This window comes from Echiichthys vipera (genome assembly GCF_963691815.1).
Source record: "Echiichthys vipera genome assembly, chromosome: X".
In the NCBI taxonomy this organism is placed as follows: Eukaryota; Metazoa; Chordata; class Actinopteri; order Perciformes; family Trachinidae; genus Echiichthys; species Echiichthys vipera.
Window position 1 is genome coordinate 37,343,633 of NC_139825.1, and position 21,179 is coordinate 37,364,811.

Sequence of the window (21,179 nt, forward strand, 5' to 3'; positions counted from 1 at the left end):
CATTTTCAGCCACATGCTCCATCAGCAACGTCAAGGCAGTGGATATAAATCACACACATGCATATTTTTGCATCTTGAGTATTTGCTGGCACCGATGCTTCTGTGATAACTTGTACTGTGTGCAGTGATGATTTGTGGGATTTGTGTTAAGGCAACGTATCTGTCCTTGTTATAGCTTCAGTTCTGGTTCAGGTGCAGTTATATCGGACAAAAAATGTCCTAATATTACACACCTGCATGAAATGTGCTTTTTTTAGGAGGGAATAGTGAAAACAATAACACAACATTCTTAATCATGATTCTGGGCTTTGCTAAATATGTCTCCCTCCGTGTCAACAGGCTTCATTTGGTTGAGAACAAAAAGTTTTAATTAGGGCTGTCCCAAAGTAAGCCAGAAGGAGCCAGATCATCTCCAGCTCCATTACGCGCGGCCATAGATGGTGTTCATCTTCATTAAATCACCTGAAAACTACAGCAGTCTGCTACAGTTAAAGCACACACACCAGACAGCTTGGTTATAACGCGACTCTGACAGAAATGTCTCATGCATAGGCTGCAGTGTTTCAGTGGAATTCATAAATTAGCGGCTCATTAGTTGAAATAGTCCCGAACAGTGTGGTCTATTTCAGTCAGCATGAAAGTCTTTAAATCTTTAAACATTGTTGAAACGGAGCAGCTAATGTTGGTAGCAGTACAAGGTATTGACTGTCCTGCAGCTGTTCAATGAATATCCAAATACCAATATTGAAAAACGAACTTACCCAACGAACTATTTGAATATTGGGGTCCAGCCCTAGTATTAATATGATAACTAAACTTTCCATACTTTCCACTCTGAACAGCCATATCTACCGTACTGTAGTGTCTCAGTGCACAGTTGGGTTCTAAAAACAGCTTACGCGCTCTGACCTACAAACCATATTAGTAGAGTGTGTGGGGACATGCAGTATGAAGTGCTGAAGGCTAAAACACACGCACTCTCTTGCTCACTGCTCTGGACACACCACTCAACTGGATCTTGACAATTAAGCTAACCACAAACTGGCCCCATACCCCCGGGAGTCACTGCTACCATCACACACACTCACACACACACACACACACACACACACACACACACACACACACACACACACACACACACACACACACACACACACACACACACACACACACACACACACACACACACACACACACACACACACACACACACACACACACACACACACACACACACACACACACACACACACACACACACACACACACACACACACACACACACACGGTTTCATTATCATATGCAGGTGAAAGGTGAGACAATCAGTGCCATCTCTGCTGTTATTCAGGCTGGCGCTAATGACGGGTGCTGCAAACTGTGACATGTATGAAAAATGCACTGCTGTTCTGACTGGGACACTGGGCCCCAATGAAGATGGATAGATTCCAGAGAGTACAGCAGCAATAATACAACGGCTCCAAAGTTTAATACAAGGGGGAAAAGAGGTGGTGGAAAATTTGCAGCACTTATGCTGTTTACCAATCACACAATAAAGTGATAAAATATGCATGTGTCACTTCAAAGTAGAGAATAAGTACATTCAAAATTAGATATAACTGGTTATATTATCAGGCATTATTAACCTGGCTTTGTATGCTTTATTCCTGAGCTGTGGCTGTAGGGCTAGCGGTCAGGTCACGGTGAAACCAAGAATAGAATAAAATTCTTGAATTTTAAATTCAATTTGGCTGATCCACAATGTGTTTGCATGATACCTATGCTAGTGTTAGAGATGCTGGTTACCTCTGCCTAAATATGTATGTTATGCAAAGGCAAAGAGGTGATCAAAATGAGTGACAAGTTTGTGGTTTTAAATTATAGCTTTAAAGAGAGAGTTCTGCTTTTTTAAGTGGGGTTGTATGAGGTATTTATTCATAGTAAGTGTATTATCTACAGTAGATGACAGTTAGTACATCGTCAGTTTGTAGAAGCAGACAGGCTAACTGCTGTGGATGGGGGCAGCAGCTGCAGCAAAACCTTCTTAAGTCACCGTTCTTTAGACAGCTCATTCACAGTTTATGGAATAAACAAATACAAGAAAATTAAGAGTATACCGAAGAAAAACCTTTGAAACTATTTTAAATATAATGTACAGTTAAACTGAAATTAATTGTCTGTGTGTGTGTCTAAAATACTTTTTAGCTGCTGCCCCTGTCCACAGCAGTACCTTGCTTAGTTTCCATGTCGTTGTTCCAGGCAATAAACTGACTTTTGATAAGTACCTCACATAACCCCACTTAAAAAAAGCAAAACTATCCCCTTAAGGAGGGCAGTGTCATTACCCAGCATCATCAAATCCTCATTAAGGTCAGGTGCTTTCAATGCATGCTAGATGGAGATCAACAGTCCACGTTTCGGAGTCAGAGGATGTATATTGTGTATGTGTATTGTGTCAGCGTCAGCGGGGGCTGGCTTGCTTAGAGGGTCGGACAGGTTAAACCTAGATTTATGTGTGTGTGAAAGCACCTTCAAGCCTGACAACCAGAGGCACCTTCAGCTCAAGCTCTTGACAGGCCTTGGTGATGCCGTTAGCAATGATGGCACAGTTGACGATCCCACCAAAGATGTTGATCAGGATGGCCTCAACCTGTGAAAGAAGATATTGAATAAATGATTAAAGCCAGTAGTGGAGACAGACCTGTGAACAAAAGGAAAGTAGTATTATGTAAACGATGTACAACATTTATTTTGATGGTTTAACATGGTTTGTCCAAACTGAAGCACAACACAATTGACAAATTCACTTTCACTCATCATTGTGACAGCCATGGCTGTGGATTGGCAAGAATCTGGTGATACGATTTCTATCAAGATAAAGGGGTTAAGACTCAACACGGTGCAATATAGTGTGATATTGTAACAAGGTATTCTATCCCAGGTTTTTTAAACATATTTTAGTAAAACTGTCATTTGTATAAAGAACGCACCAATATATGCATACGTTGTTAACATTTGAGCAGAAGATTGAGATGGCTGACAATACATTAAAACACTGTTGCTGTATCTAGCGTTCAGAAGTTTAAACAATATACAACATAAATCAATTAAATAAAAAATCAATACAGTATCACAAAACATAGCATTGCGACACTGTATCAATATTTTCTTACATCCTTAGTGACAGTTGGAAACACATTAGTTCAAAACTAATTGTTTCGAGACTGAAACCTCACTATTAAGGAAAACATTTAGTAGAGCAGCCTCACCACCAATCATGGTTATATAACACTGTCACACTGGAGGCAGAATAAAATAATATATTGTTAAGTTAAGAGGGCAGCAGCAAGTGATACAGGCAACACTGGGGCCAAATAATAAAGCCATATTTCAATGGGAAGTGGTGACATGACAAACAGGTACACACCTGGCTGGTTTTCAAACCGTCTAATGTGGCTGAGCCATGTATCATATTTAGCCTCTAAAACTGTACTGTAAAAAACAATTCAGACTAGTGAAATAATAAAATAGAAAAAGGCAAAGCACACACACAGCAGATCCAATAGGTTCCCCCCTCTCTGCAAGTGACTAAATTTAAATGCAATAGCTATCATTTGCAATTGTTAAGATATCCTTTGCCATGATGATTCCATATTTCCCTAAAAGTTATCAAGAAGAGTGAGTTTGAGCTTTAAACACGCTAAGTCGTGCCAATCTCGCTGTCTGTACTTCAACTGTCTTGCAATTTCTTTGCAACTTTCCCACAAAATAAGCATGAAACTGATGTTATTAAGTAGTAAAGCAAAGCAGCTAGTGTGTGTGCGCGTGTTGTTTGTGTTTGTGCAATTACACTAACAATCTAGCACTTGGTAATTACCCTGGCTAGCTCAGTGGAAAAGTAGACTGAGAGCACATAGGATTAATCCTCCATGTTTGTTTATAATCACTGCTAATCTGTTAGCGCCGATTTGGATGAGCAGCTCGTGGGTGTATGTATGTGTGGGTGTGTGTTGTGTGTGTGTGTGTGTGACTGTTGTGAATGTGTAGGTTTTTGGCGTGTGGTAATGATGTTCATAGGGAAAGAAGATCAAGGGCTTGGATAGCTCTCAGAGCGACAACCACGGCATTGTCCTCCATGTGCTATCCAAATGAGCATCTCCTTATAACAGCAGAGAATGACACGACCAATGACACGACCAGGAAAGAGCTCCAAAACAAGCAGAGATGTAGACAGCAGCATGCAGACTCAGATGTAGTGCAAAGAACTCGAGAAAGCTGTTAGGTCAAAACTGAGAGCTGATCAAGTATATCACACAGAGATGTGGACAGGAATGAAAAAAAAACAACACAACAAAAACATTATCCCAACCTGCAAATGAACATGACTCAGATGTTCAAATGAAAAACTAAGAAAAACAAAATTAATCACAACCTCCAGATTATTCATGTAATAATACATGATGGAGTGTTCTAATTCCTTTAAATTATGGATGAGGTGAGGGCAAAGAATGGCAGTCCGTTTTCTTTCGATAGCAGAAGGCATCCAGTTTGCATTTTTTCATTTATACAATGGCCACTTACCAAAAGACAAAAGACAGGGTGTTTCAAATTATTATCCATTTTGTTAGCTTTTGTTGTAATCAATTTGAACTAGGAAAGGGTCGATACAGTGAGTTAACATTTTCACTATGGTTACTTGCATTGTAATATGTGATGTGCTTATTTGAACAACTAAACCCTTGAACAAAATTAAGTTTGAGGTACCAATTTGTTATATTACTTTTGTTTATATGGGAGTGATTATTCATGAAATGCAATGTCTTTTGCAAAAAAATAATGTATTGTATTAGTGCATAACAGTGTCTGTCATATTTGAAACCTTAAAGGGTCTCCAGTGATTTAGTGTTGCACTTTAACTGAGTTGTGGAAATAACAAAATAATGATTTATAAAATAATGCTCAAATTCAAGGCTGCAGAGGCTGAGATATCATGACTTCTAGTCCCTAGTGTGGTTCAGACTTGAAAAAAACACTTCATTTTCCACAATACAGTTCAGCAGCATCTTTTGTTAGATGCTCCCTGCCTGGTAAATGTCTCAACCTTTAAATCTTCACTTGGAAAGATTGTAACATGGGCATTGTGTTAAAAATGTTGAAGTCATGAGCTCAATCTAATTATTTTCTTATACTGTAGAAAGCCTTAGAAAAGTGCCACTGATGACAACATACACCTGTTTTCTCAGGATGTGCAGCGCTTCTCGTGACATGCAATGTCATTTTTCATTGTAATATTGGTGGAATGCACAAAGGACAAGTCAAGCCTCAAGTTACCCATGTTCATTTCTGTCTCTTTGAATGATACCACACTACTGCTGGGAATCAGCCTGTGTCAGACATTCACCACACTATGATGTGTACCACTTGCACCTGTTGACTGGCAAACCCAGCAGGTGTGCATGTGGGTGATCATAGCTTGCAGGTGCACAGCCAGATGTACTTACATACACTTGAAAAAAAACCAACTACATTCACACACTTTTTAAAGAAAACTACAATGGCCAGCGTGAATGTACATGTGTGAAGAGTGGCAGATAGTGATAGAAAAGCAGATGGAAAGAAAGAGGTGTGAAATGACACTGCCTCAATGCTATTCAAACCTCAGCCATGTATCAAAAAATGCCTGTTAGGTGTGACCTGCAGTTCACAGAGTGTATGTGTGTTTTCGTCCATATTCTCTGTTGCCTCAGGGCACATGTGTGAGTGTGTTGCCCCGCTGCCCTGTGCAGGTGTGGCCCACAGCCGGGGCACATGGTCAACACTGCCACTGTGAATTTCGAAACAGCCAATTTAAAGAAAATATACTTGGATGAAATCACAGGGAGGTAAAAAATGATTGCAGTTGTATCACTAGCACATGCGCTATGCATTAACAATGAAATTGATCTAATATGATATTGCTTCTTGTGTTAGATACTGAGCCACAACAGTATGGGACACCACTTTATATCAATGTTTTACAAAATGGTGACTTTACAATATAGGGTTTTGAGTGACACACACACACACACACACACACACACACACACACACACACACACACACACACACACACACACACACACACACACACACACACACACACACACACACACACACACACACACACACACACACACACACACACACACACACACACACACACACACACACACACACACACACACACACACACACACACACACACACACACACACACACACACACTTATCTAGCCTCCACTGGGGGGCAGCAGAGATTTAGAAGCCTTATTGTAGCCTCACGAGAGGGGACTCTATTCTTGGCCTATTTACAGCCCATTTTTCAAGTCTGTCTCTATTGGGAAGAACCATTTTTCTTCTATTCATGCATCTCCTATTGACACCCATGTATATTAATGATACATAAGACATGATTTATGTCGCTTGGCAAAGAAGTAAATGCAGTTTATAGAAATATGGATGTGGTGAGGACTGAGTTGCACTTTTCTCAAAGTTTTTTTTGGTTATTTCTGATAGTTGCTTTGGTTTAGGTTTACAAGCAAGTGTACAGCCTAAGGAACATTATTTTCCCTGTACACACCACTTCTGCCTATTCCAAATAAAGATTACAGATACAGAGCTACAACACTACATACAACCACCTCATTGTAATTTCATGTGGTTATGTGGTTAAATACTGTGTGCCCAGAGGGAAAACAGCCTTAAACTGAAATTATGCAGAAACACTGGAGATAAAAGAGCAGAAAAGGCAAAAATGTGTGCATCTTATTCATCTCTCTAATAATGTTCTCTCTTAGGACAGTTATTGAATGCAATATTTTTCAAGCATATTGGCCCTTCTGTTGTGGACTGCACAGTGCACATTAGCTAAAAAAAATATTGCTCCTTTGTTTTTTTTTAGCAAGAAACTGGTCTGTATGGAGTTAAAAAGCTACAATGGTGAACTGCCTGATAGAATTGGAGCCACGTTTAAGGTCAATCTCTTTGGTTTGATGCCCTCTCACATCAAAAGTCTTACACCACTGTACTCTATTCAGCTCACAGTGGCTCAGACATCCAGCCTTGAGGTATCAAATAGCATTGCACACTCCAATCTGTCTAAAATCTCCAACATTACTCTGTAGCATTTTACCTCCTGTCACAGAACTGAGTACTGCCTTTTCCCTTAAAGGCATTCATCTCAGGTGAACTAACTTGGCAACGGGGTAGATGTCTTTCATCAGAGCTCAGCATAAGGCATCAGGTATAATGTGCCAGCTTGCTCTTTTAGAGCATCTTTGTGTGTTCTTTCAGGCAGTGTTACGGTATGAGCCTGTGCCTTCTACCTGGCTACCGGTGAAATGATTCAAATTTTAGAAAATAGGATCATTGCTGCTGGCATTCCAATATACCCTGCCATGGCTTCAAAAAAGGGCCTTCACAAGGATAACAGGTTTTTCTGCCTGCTATTATACGCCCCACTAAGTGCATTCAGGACAAATAAGAAATGTAACCCAGACAATTTGACATGCTCAGGTGGCCCTGTATTGTACTATTTCAGACTGTGTCTTCATGAAATGTGTCTTGGGTGCATGTTTGACAAAATTTGCATGTGTGCTATTGTAGACAAATGCATGCCTTATTTGAAAATTATCAAATTATATGAAGACAACACTGGAAAACAACATGTGTTCAGAAAGTCTTCATACGCCTTTCACAGACTGATAAATAGCAAACAAACATGATGTACTTCTCTCCTCCAAGTTTCAACCCAGGGGGGGATAAAAGTATTGTATCCCCCCTCATTCTGCACAGCTTCTTGTCATGAGTTGCGCGTGCGTTGCTGAATTATCACTCACTACATATTTTCATGCCCATACCCCTGTTAAGCACCACTAATCTCTCCGTAGGAAAGGAAGAAAAGGGAAGGCATCTTGTTCCCTTTGTTACCAGCAAGCCAATAGGAGTAGAAAAAGGCAGGGCTGGAGATGGGTATGTGTCTCTCTGTGGCCTATTAAGGACAATTGTTCTATCTTATCTGCTGGAGACAGGCTGTACTGTTACTGCCTGCTCTGGCAGGACTTGATTATTTGTTTTCGATCTGCTGGGAGCTACACGCTCGGCCTTGGGGCCACAGGTTAACATGCATGGCTTCCAAATCCAGGCAGACCTGATGGCTCTCATCACACATCTTGGAATGATGGGATGGCTGTTTGTGAGAAATGATTATTTTGCTTCTGTCCTGGTTTGAAGTAAGATAGGAATACATTTCCTTATGTGGTCCATGTGTTGTTTTAGATTTCATAGAATATTTTATTTGGACTAAATTGTACACCTGTCATGTTGCATCTGAACCACAAAGCACCGAGCTTTGCTACCCACCCTTTACTGTAGATGATAGAAGGACAGCCAAAACGAACATGAGAACTAGATTCATCTGGACCCATGACAAACTGATGGAAGTACTGAATACACAACATTTTCCCCCCACACAAAGCAAAAATTGTAGTGCTATCAAATTTTCAGTGCAGAGCATTGTTGATACGTGCTCGAATATAGATGATGAAAATGACAAAAATATAGCCAAGTCTAAAGAAATAAGCAATAACCTGCCTTGTTATAAGAGATAAAGGAAAGCAGTCACAACAGTTTCTTAGAATCATCTAATTCCTTGAAATTGCTTACACTGTGTCATTGTGCTTTAGGTCACAGCAGAAAGAAAGGCTGTGGATGAAAGAAAAATTCAAGATTTCATGCTTTCTTTGTCATATGTGTAGGGAGCATCAAATGAGTAAGGCAACCTATGTAAAAAAAGATGATGTATATGGCAATTGCAACTTCTTATGCTACTTTTACTGCTCTGAGCATCGATTCTGTCAAACTGGGGAGGTATTTTGCCTGCGCACATCTATTCTTAGAGAGGATACAGAACAAGAAAGAAAATGACAGACTGAGGGAAAAGAGGGTCTTGAAGTCAGAGAGTGAGGCAAAGTGAAACAGATGGAAGAAGAGAGATGGAGAAGAAAAGAGAGGGAGAGAGGTGATGGGAAGTGGTGCGGTCCCTGGCTTCTATTGAAGGCTAGGATTGGCCCTGGCAAGGAGGGATAAGAGGGAAATAATTATCCGGCCTGCTGAAGCATGACAACCCCTTCTTGGGACTGCAGAGACACAGACTGAGCATTATGTCAAAGATTGGCCATGTCACAGGCAGAGACACCTCTTGACAGACAGTGCCATCTGAAGTTTCACTTGATATTACAAAACCCACAGCAACAGGAAACTACATACCTGCCAGGTGGAGACATGGTTTCATCTGGGGGTCATATAGATGTAATCACTAAACTCAGTCCACCATCCACATTACCTTATCTTATTACTCAGCTAATATATATATATATATGGTTGCAATTAATGATTATTTTCAGTATTGATCAATCTGCCAATCACTTTCGTGATTAATCCATTGTTTTTTTGGTCTATAAAATGTCATACAATGTTGAAAAACCCACAGCAACAGGAAACTACATACCTGCCAGGTGGAGACATGGTTTCATCTGGGGGTCATATAGATGTAATCACTAAACTCAGTCCACCATCCACATTACCTTATCTTATTACTCAGCTAATATATATATATATATATATATTACCTTATCTTATTACTCAGCTAATATATACATACATACATACATACATACATACATACATACATACATACATACATACATACATACATACATACATACATACATACATACATACATACATACATACATACATACATACATACATACATACATACATACATACATACATACATACATACATACATACATACATACATACATACATACATACATACATACATACATACATACATACATACATACATACATACATACATACATACATACATACATACATACATACATACATACATACATACATACATACATACATACATACATACATACATACATACATACATACATACATACATACATACATACATACATACATACATACATACATACATACATACATACATACATACATACATACATACATACATACATACATACATACATACATACATACATACATACATATATATATATATGGTTGCAATTAATGATTATTTTCAGTATTGATCAATCTGCCAATCACTTTCGTGATTAATCCATTGTTTTTTTGGTCTATAAAATGTCATACAATGTTGAAAAGTGTAGATCAGGGTTTCCCAATGTAATTCAGTTTACTGTCATAGAGGATTTTAGTAACCAGAACATGTTCATATCTGAGAAGCTGAAGAATTTGGACATTTTTTCTTAAAAACCACAACACAATTAATCTTTTATCGGAATAGATGCCGGTTAATGTAATGGTTGACATTGGATCAATTAAATAACTAATCGCTGCAACTCTAAGGGGGGACGGTACCATTTAACCACCTGAACACTACTCTGCATGGATATGTCTCGCTCACATTTATCCACATCCTTAAGTCTTCTCATAGCTGCCCTAGCCAAGAGAACTTTATGAGCCACCTCAATCTCCAGGCCACTCTGACTTCATTTTTCTCTACAGGCCAAAGAATAGAAACCAATCATGGCAGGAATGGCTTTGCTCCCAGCCAAAAGAGGTTTGTGTAAAGGTATGGCTGGATGAGAAAAGCATTGGGTGTGTGGAGGGGGGTAAGGAAAGGTGAAATGTGGTAGAGTCCATGTGACCACAGAATGGATCCTAGAGATGGCCATTACAGCATAAGTATTGCCATCCCTTGTGAGTGAGCAGTAGGGTCATGTGCTGTGACAGCTGCTTGTGGCTGTGTGTAATCAACCATTCTGCTCCTTTCTTCTGACATAGAATCATGGCAGAATTTTTGCACTGCTTTTCAATCAATCAGTCATTGCACAGTACAGTTCTGTACAAGTCAAGCTTATTTGTATAGCCCAAGATCACATGCAATGACTCAAAGGGCTTTAAAGGCGTCCAACAGCTACAGTTCTTCACATTTACAGACAAGTCCAAGATGTCAGATTGACTGGGGGTGAAGAAGAGACATTTGACGGGGCAGCATGGATGAGGTTGGGCAGCTTGTTGGATAGGGGCAGCTTGTTGAATATATATATATATATAAAAGAAGTTTTCTTTGTTTGCGACCACTTACCAGATAATGAATAACTTCCAAACTAAGTATCTGACTGAAACCCCCCCCCCCCAAAAAAAACTCACTTTAGGGGCTGAACACTCATTACAGTTTTGGGCCACTAATATTTATGATTTGGGTGTAATGACTGATGAAATGGGATCAATTCCATCCCAGTCTGGGCCAGTTGGTGTTGACAGTAGGGAGATAAAATAATAGAGCATGTGGCGTTTAATGATTGTAATCGGTTGCCTTCTGATCCAGTCACTGCCAGGCATTCCCATTAAGATTATCCAAAACATGTTTGACAGGTGTGAGTATCATAAATTATACTAATTAAATGAAAGCTGTCTAAAATGGTGGGCAAACATGAAAAAGTGCAGTGGGTCATGACGAGAGTATAACTATACTACTGTTCAAAAGTTTTATGCAGGGGTGAAAAAATGGTGTAAACTAAGAATGCTTTCAAGAATGGAAGTGTTAATAGTTTATTTTCATCAATGATCAACTTGCAGTGACTGAACAGAAGGGAAACCTAAATATAATCAATATTGGTGTGACCACCCTTTGCCTTTAAAACAGCATCAATTCTTCTAGGTACACTTGCAAAGGTTGTAGGTTGTTCCAAGCATCTTGGAGAACTAACCACAGATCTTCTGTGGATGTAGGCTTCCTCAAATTCTTCTGTCTCTTCATATGATCCCAGACAGACTGGATGATGTTGAGATCAGGGCTCTGTGGGGCCACACCATCAGTTCCAGGACTTATTGTTCTTCTTTACGCTGAAGATAGTTCTTAATGACATTGGCTGTATGTTTGGGGTCGTTGTCCTGCTGCAGAATAAATTTGCAGCCAATCACATGCCTCCCTGATGGTATTGCATGATGTTGCCTGCATTTCTCAGCATTGAGGACACCATTAATCCTGACCAAATCTCCAACTCCATTTGCTGGCAAGGAACCTCCACCATGCTTCACTGTTACCTGCAGACACTCAACTGCCTTCTACCACAGCCAAATATTTCAAATTTGACTTATCAGTCCAGAGACCCTGCTGCCATTTTTCTGTACCCCAGTTTCTATGTTTTTGTGCATCACTTGGTCTTGTTTCAACGTCGGAAGTTTGGCTTTTTGGCCACAACTCTTCCATGAAGACCACTTCTGGCCAGACTCCTCAGGACAGTAGATGGGTGTACCTGGGTCCAACTGGTTTCTGCTAGTTCTGAGCTGATTGCACTGCTGGACATCTTCCAATTTTGAAGGGGAATAAGCTTGATGTGTCTTTCATCTTCTGCAATAAGTTTCCTTGGCCGATCACTGCGACTACGATCCTCAACGTTGTCCGTTTCTTTGTTCTTATTCAAAAACGTTTTGGCACACATCTTGAAACCCCAGTCTGCTTTGAAATCTGTGTTTGCAGAGACTTTGCTGATATAGTATAACTACCTTGTGTCTTGTTGCTGTGCTCAGTCTCACCATGGTGTATGACCTGCAACATGAAACTGTCTTCCAGAACCTCACCTCAGTAGCCTAAAACTTTGGAACAGTAGTGTATGCAATTCATCCCTGATTTCACCCAAACTTGCTTTTTCAAAATAATCTTTTCTTTGATTTTTCTTTAAAAACATAGCATGGATGAGCAAAGGGAAGTTGTCTTTTGATGGATCTCAACACTTGCTTGTTTTGCTGCAGTCTTGCAACAATTTTTTGTTCTCATGGGATTTTGGGGTTGCCTAGTGACATGTATAAATCATTGTCTACTTGCAGTTCAAGTTCGTTTGCCACTATGTTTATTTTGTTGTTCAACATGCGCCTCTTTTGACTGTTGAGAGAACAAAACCTGTGAATGTGGGAATAAGTTATGTGTGAGGTAGCTAGTTGTAGGACTCAAAAACCTTAAGGACTAATCCTAGTTTTATGTGTAGAGCATGACAAGCAGATATCTTTCTGCCTTCGTCTGTGATAGACATCATATTATTTTAGGTGCTTTACAGAATTCCATGAGAATATTTTTTGCTAAAAATTGATGTGGCAAAAATCCTGTTCCAAAGGTGCTCTAGTAGATTACATGTTAAGGCTGCAAACCCAAAATTAGGCAAAGCACCATTACTATATTTAAGACTTTGGTACCTTTGCAGCTCCTGCATAACTAATACTGTAGTTTTATTAATGAAGTTTTGTTTCACTTTCTATGTTCCTGTATTTAATTTAATCTAAACGATAGAAGCCTTGCTATTTATTGTGAGAGTTACAGGAAATTCCATGGCATTTGCCACATTAGTAAAAACAAAAAACAATGAAGTAGTTAGATAAAGAGCTGTATGCGACAGGCCCTTAGAGGTTTGTGTGAACCAGCTCCAACACGTCATCAAGGTAAATCACACCTTTTATTGTTGCATTCTGCTGCGTGGAAAAATCACGCTGCAAGCGCATCACAAACTCTGATTGTCGTTTCTCACAGCATGCATGGCTTGGCATGGGTATTCCTAAATGTCTGGAAAAATGCCAAAAGTTAACGGAATTCAACTGAGTTTGACTTTGACTGTTGAATCACACTGTGCTTTAGAACATGGATCATTATCTTCCTGGATATATTTGAGGTTTATGGTGGCCAAGAATAGATGCTCTTTCATGGTGTTCTCGTTCCACAATTTCAGCCCTTTCCTAATGCCTTCACAGAGTTTATACATCCCTTTTAGCTGCCTTCAGATTGATATACAGTTCATTTGTGTGGTGTTTTTTGGCATCTTGCATAGCATGAAATGAGTGAGAGTCAAGAAAGTAATCAGACACGACAAGGAGCTAAAAAATAGTCCAATCTCCATGAATACATTTCCCAAAACATACTGTGCAAACATTCAGTCATTATTGACATTATCCTGATTCATATATAAAAAAAAAAAGAAGCTTTCATCTTGACACAGTTTGAATTCAAGACCAACCGTTTGTTACCCTGCGGCAAACTGAATATATCTGTAAAGAATTTGGTATATTGCCTCTATTGCTGCATTACAATGTAAATTCTAGAATTTTATAATACTACTCTGAGTGGTGAAAGTCAGAAAAAACCTAGCAGCCATTACTTTAATAAAGCATTCCACTAATACAGGGGTGTCCAAATCTGCTCCTGGAGGGCCGTTGCCCTGCATGTTTTAGGTTTCTCCCTGCTCTAACACACCTGAGTCTAACAATTATCAAACCTGTGACGAGTTTCAGCTGCTTGATAACGAGTGCAGGGAGAAACCTTAAACATGCAGAACAGTGGACTTTCAGGAGCAGGATTGGATACCCCTGCACTAATATTTACAGTACATATACAGTAATTGTGTTTTTAAGGCACTTGTGGTGCTTGGAAGTCTGGAAGCGGAATTTGAATTTCAGCTTTTAAAAAAATACTTAAAATAATTTCTCAAGTCTCCCTTTTGAATGGAGATCTCAGCAATGTGTGAATGATGTTGGCTTAAAGGTAAAGTAGGGAATTAAAGTTAAAACATCAGGGTGGCAATGGATAGTTCACATGATGCCAGAAAGTATTCTATATATTATTTACAGTTTTAAAAAATGATTAAGAAGAAACTTGGGGTTGGTATTACCTATGCCTCTTGCAATGATTTATAAAGGTAACCATCTTCAAATGTACAGTTGCAAATAATATGTACAGCTCATTAGCCTGTGCAGCACCTTATACCTATTGATTGCATGGAAACAGGATTTGAATACCTCCTTAAATAGCAGGGATTAGGAAAAACTTCTGAGGTTCTTCTATATAACACTTTGTACACAGCTTATTTTACTCCCAATACACTGTCCAAAATCTGAGACCATTATTCTGATAAATAGAGATATGGTTGTGGGCACAGGGGTTCTTTGTTATTATTGCGGGGTGTCTAGACGTGCACATTTTCTGGTTCAAGTTAGTTTCCTTTACAGTATAATCCCATCAATTGTTCTATATGTATGTGAACTCTGGTCAAACTGTGAAACTAGGCAGCACTGATCAAATATGTATCAATATTCTACTACTGTATTTTCCTTTTCTTGCATAACATATTTTCAGATACATATTTTTCACATTTTATATGTTTAGCTGTAAAAAGTGAGTTTGTCTGGCCAGTCTGTTGGTGGGCGGGGCTTGGTTTTGGCTGGACTTGGTCACAAACCTTCTTATTTTACAGCTAAACACTACACTAAAATATGTTTCTGAAAACACTTTGTTTACTAAACAGTACTTTACTTACTAAACAGTAACATAATCTTGATTCATATTTAGTCAGTGCTGCCTAATTTACAGTTTGACACTGCTCGGCTCTGAGTGGTTGTTTTTCTTTTGGCGAGGTGGGAGCTGGCTGATATTTAGCAGACGCCATTAGGAGCAGACAGAGAGGGCTCTGGGAGCAGACAGGGAGCAGAAGGTGGAGGTAGAGATGCATTACTTTTTCTCTCATGTCTCTCATTGTGCTGCTGGGATATAGTGACAGTGTTTCAGCAAATATGAAAAAAACCCACTTTTTACAGAAAGTTACTACACAACTATAGCTTTAACTGTAGATATAAATATAGAATATGTAGATTACATTATTTTATTCAATAACATGAATCATATATGCAGCTCTTATTGTTAGGCCACAATAATCTCGACCAATCTGAGGTTATGGCAGCCTGCATGTAAGATGTGAGGTGATCCCAGGGGTAAAACAAAAACCTACAGAGCACTTGCTGCTGCTTCATAAGCTTAATGCTGTGAGCGCATGGTAATAATTGAAAGTGACACCAATGAATGCATCAGTTCCTCAGGGGCTGCTATTTGATAATAGTGGTAAAAAAGGAATTGGTAAGGATCAGTTAATGAAGCAATTATCACAATGACTGACAAATTCTGTCCACAAAAACAACGCTGTTCTTGGATCTCATGCATGGTGCAGAGTGAGAAGAAGAAACATGACCTCTGCGGTGAGAGGGAGCTTTTTCAGATGTCAATGAGGGATGTAGAACTCGTCTCCTGCTGCTCACCTCAGGGTATCAGAATGCCCCTGAACCCACACACGACTTACTGTACACGTACCAACTTACACACTGCCTATCAGCATGCACATGCACCAACATGCACACACAAACCACTTTGCTGTGAATTGGACTCAACAATTGGAGCCAGGGTAGGGCAAGCATATTATTCATCCCCAGAGGGTGTCGTGTCACTGCTGACAGGAAGACATAAATATTCCTCAACCTCTTCACCAAGGGTTAATGGCTGTCCATCAGGCAGCAATGAGACAAACGGACCCGCATGGGCCTGGTTTAGACACACACAGTATGAGCCCTTTCATTGTAACAGCAAGGTCTCTTATAAAGAAAAAACAGGGAGAACAAGAAGCCACATGAGGCAGGCACCAATACTCTGCTTCAGCATGTTTACATGGGCACAGAAAAAAAATATATATATACAAAATCCCACCCACATGCCAGAAATATGCATACAAAGTATGTGCACCCACAAAGATTTGTGGATACTTTTTTTAAATTCAGACTGAGGCTTTGCCTAAAAAGTTGAGCATGGTTCCATGTCTTGCTGTGTTATGCTCTACTCTGCACAAAGTAAAAATTATTTTATTTAACTGAGGAAATGCATAATAGTTGGGGAATGGCATACATAATCACCTCGGAGACTGGCTACAACAAACCAGCAGCAGAATATAAAAGAGCCAACATTTCCTGCTTTGTTCCTAATGCTGCAAGGCCAATCAAAATTAATTTATTTTAATGTATGCACACAGAAGGTCAATTATCCAAATGATTCCAGTTCAGATTGCACCTGATCTTGGGAGCCAATGAGCCATCGAAAGGGCAGATGGGTGTGCTTTGCAAGGCAAATCATCGCCCCAGCCTTCTTTTTTTGTCACCTCCTCACCATTTGCATGTCTAAATGTGCAGGCCATCCGCTCACCTTTGGAGAGGTGTATTCCACGAATGGATAAACAACTTAGCATTTAAGATGTGTAGGAAGAGTCAGGCCACAGAATAAGGTCCTGAATACAGTAGGTGTAGCCATGGTCAACTGCTATAAAAACAGCCACCCAAAGGTAGTTTGACTAAAAGTGTTCAAAAGGTAATAAAGATTTCCTTGTTACTCTATTAAAGAGAACACAAACTCATCTCATTGTTTAAAAGTTGGATGAAACAAGTCAAAAGGAGAGAAATTATTGCTGATTAAAAAAGTTATTTGTGCTTCAGGTTAAATCTGGTCTAAATTCTAATTTCCCTGTAATGACATCAAATTAGACTGTGCTCTGCACATTCACAGTGCAGGCGTGAGAAAACAATTTAAGCATATAATTGTGACAGCACACAAGTTTTCGTTTGACACATTGACAAGGCTGTGTGCGTAACTTACATAATTTCTACTTCTTGACCTTACTTCCCTCCTCTCAGAATAAGTGGCATAGTTACGATCAAAATAAACACATGTTCCCATCCTTCAAAATCTAGACTGTGTTACTTAGGGCGCACTCACACTGTCCTTCCGCACCGGGCCAAAACAGGTATTTTTTTTATAGTGCGTTTGACCAGTGTGAGTGCAACCGCTCCGCGCATAGCTGCAGCCAGCTGGCCGTCCACGGCCCGTCTGGAGAGGTGGGCTTTTGTAGAGCGCGTTTGCACATTCACAATTCAAAACACTTTATTTGTCCCCGGGGGGCAATTCAGGGCACACAGAGCAGCAAATAACGACAGTGCAACTATACAAAAACATTTTTAACCTATCAACAAGAATAAAGTGTAAAAGAGCGTGCACACGTGTACGAGCACGAGGCCTATGGCGGTTCTGACGTCATTTATGAGCGCCTGTTCGGACATAGAAGATAGAAGGACGGACCATGCGCGGACATTTAACAACAACAACAATGGCGGCGAAAGGTTCACGTTGGTGTGATGCGGAGGTGGAGTGTTTACTGCAGATTTGGTCGGATGAAAATATTCAAAAACAGTCGACAAGACGCACAAAAACTCTGAGGTCTATGGAAAGATTTGTAAACAAAGCAACGCATTGCAATGACGTCATCAATGCGTGTGACGTGTTACGACGTGATGACGTATGGGCAGGCAAGAAGCATTGGCCGAGGCCCAGGCAGTGTGAGGACAAACGTTGTAGTTATGTGGTGGTCTTAGTTGCTTCTCGTTCAGTTTTGTTTATTTTATGCACTTTAAAACATTCTATACCCACATGCACACCCTACACATACCAACCCTTTTGATGCTCTAATGTGTATCATTTAATTACTTTTGTTAAATTGATACTTCATCTAATATTTGAAACACTCTATGTCTCACACTTTTATATGGCCATAAGAGCCAGGTTGTGACAACAATGCAACAGTTTTCTATGAATGCATGAACACACAGCACCTTAGGATCTCTTCCAAGCTGCAAATTAAGCAACAACAAGCAGATGATTAGTGTGAAATCATTTGTGTTAAAACATTTACTTATCTCAAGATCAACAACAAAGAAAACAAAAAACCTAGTTAGTAGGCTAGAATTTGTAGATGCACATATGTAAGAGATTGACCACTGGTGTCATTAACCAAAAAGAGAGGGGAGAGGGTAATGGAACACAAATAAAAAGAGGACATGCTATTTTATTCTGCAACTGGATATTTAGCTTTTGACAATTTAGAAGGAATGGAATAACCTCAGATGGAAGTAATTCTGACTACTGGGAAGTTGGGTGGTCTTTTCTAAGACCACCAATTTGTTTTTCATCATTGTCGATAACCAAATTCCGTAAGTTACTGAAAGGTCATTGCCACTGCCATAGAAATTGATACAATAGACACATTTGGCTCGCCACGTGAGGCTTCTCTCCTTCCCTTGTGTTTACCGCCTGTGGGTCCTGCGAGGTCTGGGTAAGTGGGCTAAATTGCCAGAACCACCCAAACCTGGTGGAAACTAGAGATACACCGTTCCGGATATTCGCTCTGTTATTGACTAATTAGCCGTATCGGATGAATGAGGCCGATCCAACATTCTGATACAGCTACAGCGATCTTGTCACTTCAATTCTGTGTATGCAACACCGGTTAGGGTTTGATATTAGATTTTAAAATATCGGTTTGCAGTGCACTTTGCATGGAAGTGTTATTTATTTCTTTTTGCTGCTAATGTAAACTTTGTTATTTGCTAATAAATAATATTAAGTACATTCATATCTGTGTTAATTTGTTACCTTTTTTTTAACAAGGCTAAATGTTTATGTCAAGCCTGATGCCTTCACTCACATGGCAAGGTGTACAGCCAATTCATTCAACAGTAGTATCGGAGCAGTATAGGGTATTGATCGATACCCTCAGCCCAGGTATCGGTATCAGATTGGATGGGAAAAAACTGGATCAGTGCATCTCTACTAGAAACACAGAGGCACACTCAGGGTTTATTTTCAAAAAGCGAGACATGAATACACAACACTGATTGGGCATGTTAGCAAGCTCAAGCCATACTTTCTTGATGCAGTGGGAACCGTTATGTGAAATGCTCCAATGTCCTCAAGTCTTATCAAATGTAGAAGTGGTCTGCTCATGTATGCCAATGTGAAGGATTTTTAGTTGTCTTTCAGGGGAGGGGGGTGACCAATGGCTCCAAGGCTGACATTTGGCCCTGCAGACTTTTGATGGAGCTCTGGAGAACAGAGCAGCATATCAATTAGCCATTAAGGGTTTGCTCAGGTATTAAGGGGATCAGAGAAACCAATAAAAGCCTCAGGAGGAAAAGGAAGAGGCTGAATAGATTCCAAATCGATGGAAGTCTCATCTAGGGGCTTGCTCCATGTCATGAAGGGCATATAAGGTGGACAAATGAGACCTTTGAATTGCTGAGGCTATTATCCTAATGAAAACCTCAGATCTTCAGAAATTTAACTTTTCCTGATGTCCTGCTATACATTCTATCAATTTTACATAATCCTGTATGCACCGAGTTAATCCTATTCAGAAAAAAATAACCCATCCTTAGGGTTGCATATTTAAAGAACCCAGTCAAATCACGTACATATTCTTAGAATGCCAAAAACACAACACACAACCAAGAAATTCACTGGATGGAACCTATTTAACTAAAATCCACATATTTTTGCTGGTTAATGGCGACTGACATGTTTGATAGAAGGTATAGTAGTAATAAGGTAAATTTAATTTTGAATCATTACAGAATGACCCAGGATATAGGATAAAGGCAAAAGACAAGGCTCAGCAGACACTGTGTTGAGACAAGATGGGAGACAAAACAAAAAAACCCTTGTACCCAAACAATAGCTGACTGAAAAGCACAGTACAGGGCAAAGGTCAACTAGTGCGTAGGCAGGATGTTTTCTTTTTTCTTTAGTTTTGTTTTGTCTTTCCTCCAATTTATTTTACTCATTTCTTTTTTTCTTTATTTATTTTTTCTTATGTCAAAGGACACAAGGAAAACAGTATGATGAAGATAATGTATTCTGTGGGTAACCGGGGCGGGACTAGATAAGCTTTTGCTTCTCCCGCTTTCCCTTTGGGTCATGTGAATTGTAAACCAAGATAATGTGTGATGATGATTTATCTAACTGACATGCCCGAAATAAATAAACAAATAAATAAATAAAATAGTTGTAGGGGAAGGATATGTGGAACTTTTTTCCTCTATTTCACAGGTAATTTAGACAGTAACCTAAAAAAGCTGATAAGCAAAAATCCACCCAAAATAATGGGTTGTTTGGATATCTTATGAACCAGCAAATTATTCAATAATTTTCATAAAAATATAATTATTATGTCAGGGTGCGATTACTGAAGAAGAGAGAGGTTTATCTGTATTCATGAAAATAAATCCCGATACCACAGTGGAACACGCAATAACTTGTTTTTACAATGCTCTCCGTAATTGGAATTGTTTGGCCAGCTGTGGCTGGTATGTTGGTGATGCAATGGTAACACGGCGCTAACTTAAGCTAACCCTACATGTTTGCAAACGTAGTAGCTAAATCTGTCCATGGA

At 39.5% G+C, this 21,179-nt stretch overlaps 1 protein-coding gene across 1 annotated transcript in view; it reads right to left on the reverse strand.

Moving 5' to 3' along the window:
• The window catches only part of suclg2 (succinate-CoA ligase GDP-forming subunit beta), a gene marked incomplete at its 5' end in the record, with an annotated part of 125,936 nt that overhangs the window by 7,188 nt on the left and 97,569 nt on the right, over positions 1–21,179 (reverse strand). The window contains one exon of the mRNA XM_083938753.1: positions 2,531–2,651. Coding sequence (XP_083794879.1) covers positions 2,531–2,651 — 121 coding nt within the window. The remainder of the gene's footprint in view (positions 1–2,530; positions 2,652–21,179) is intronic.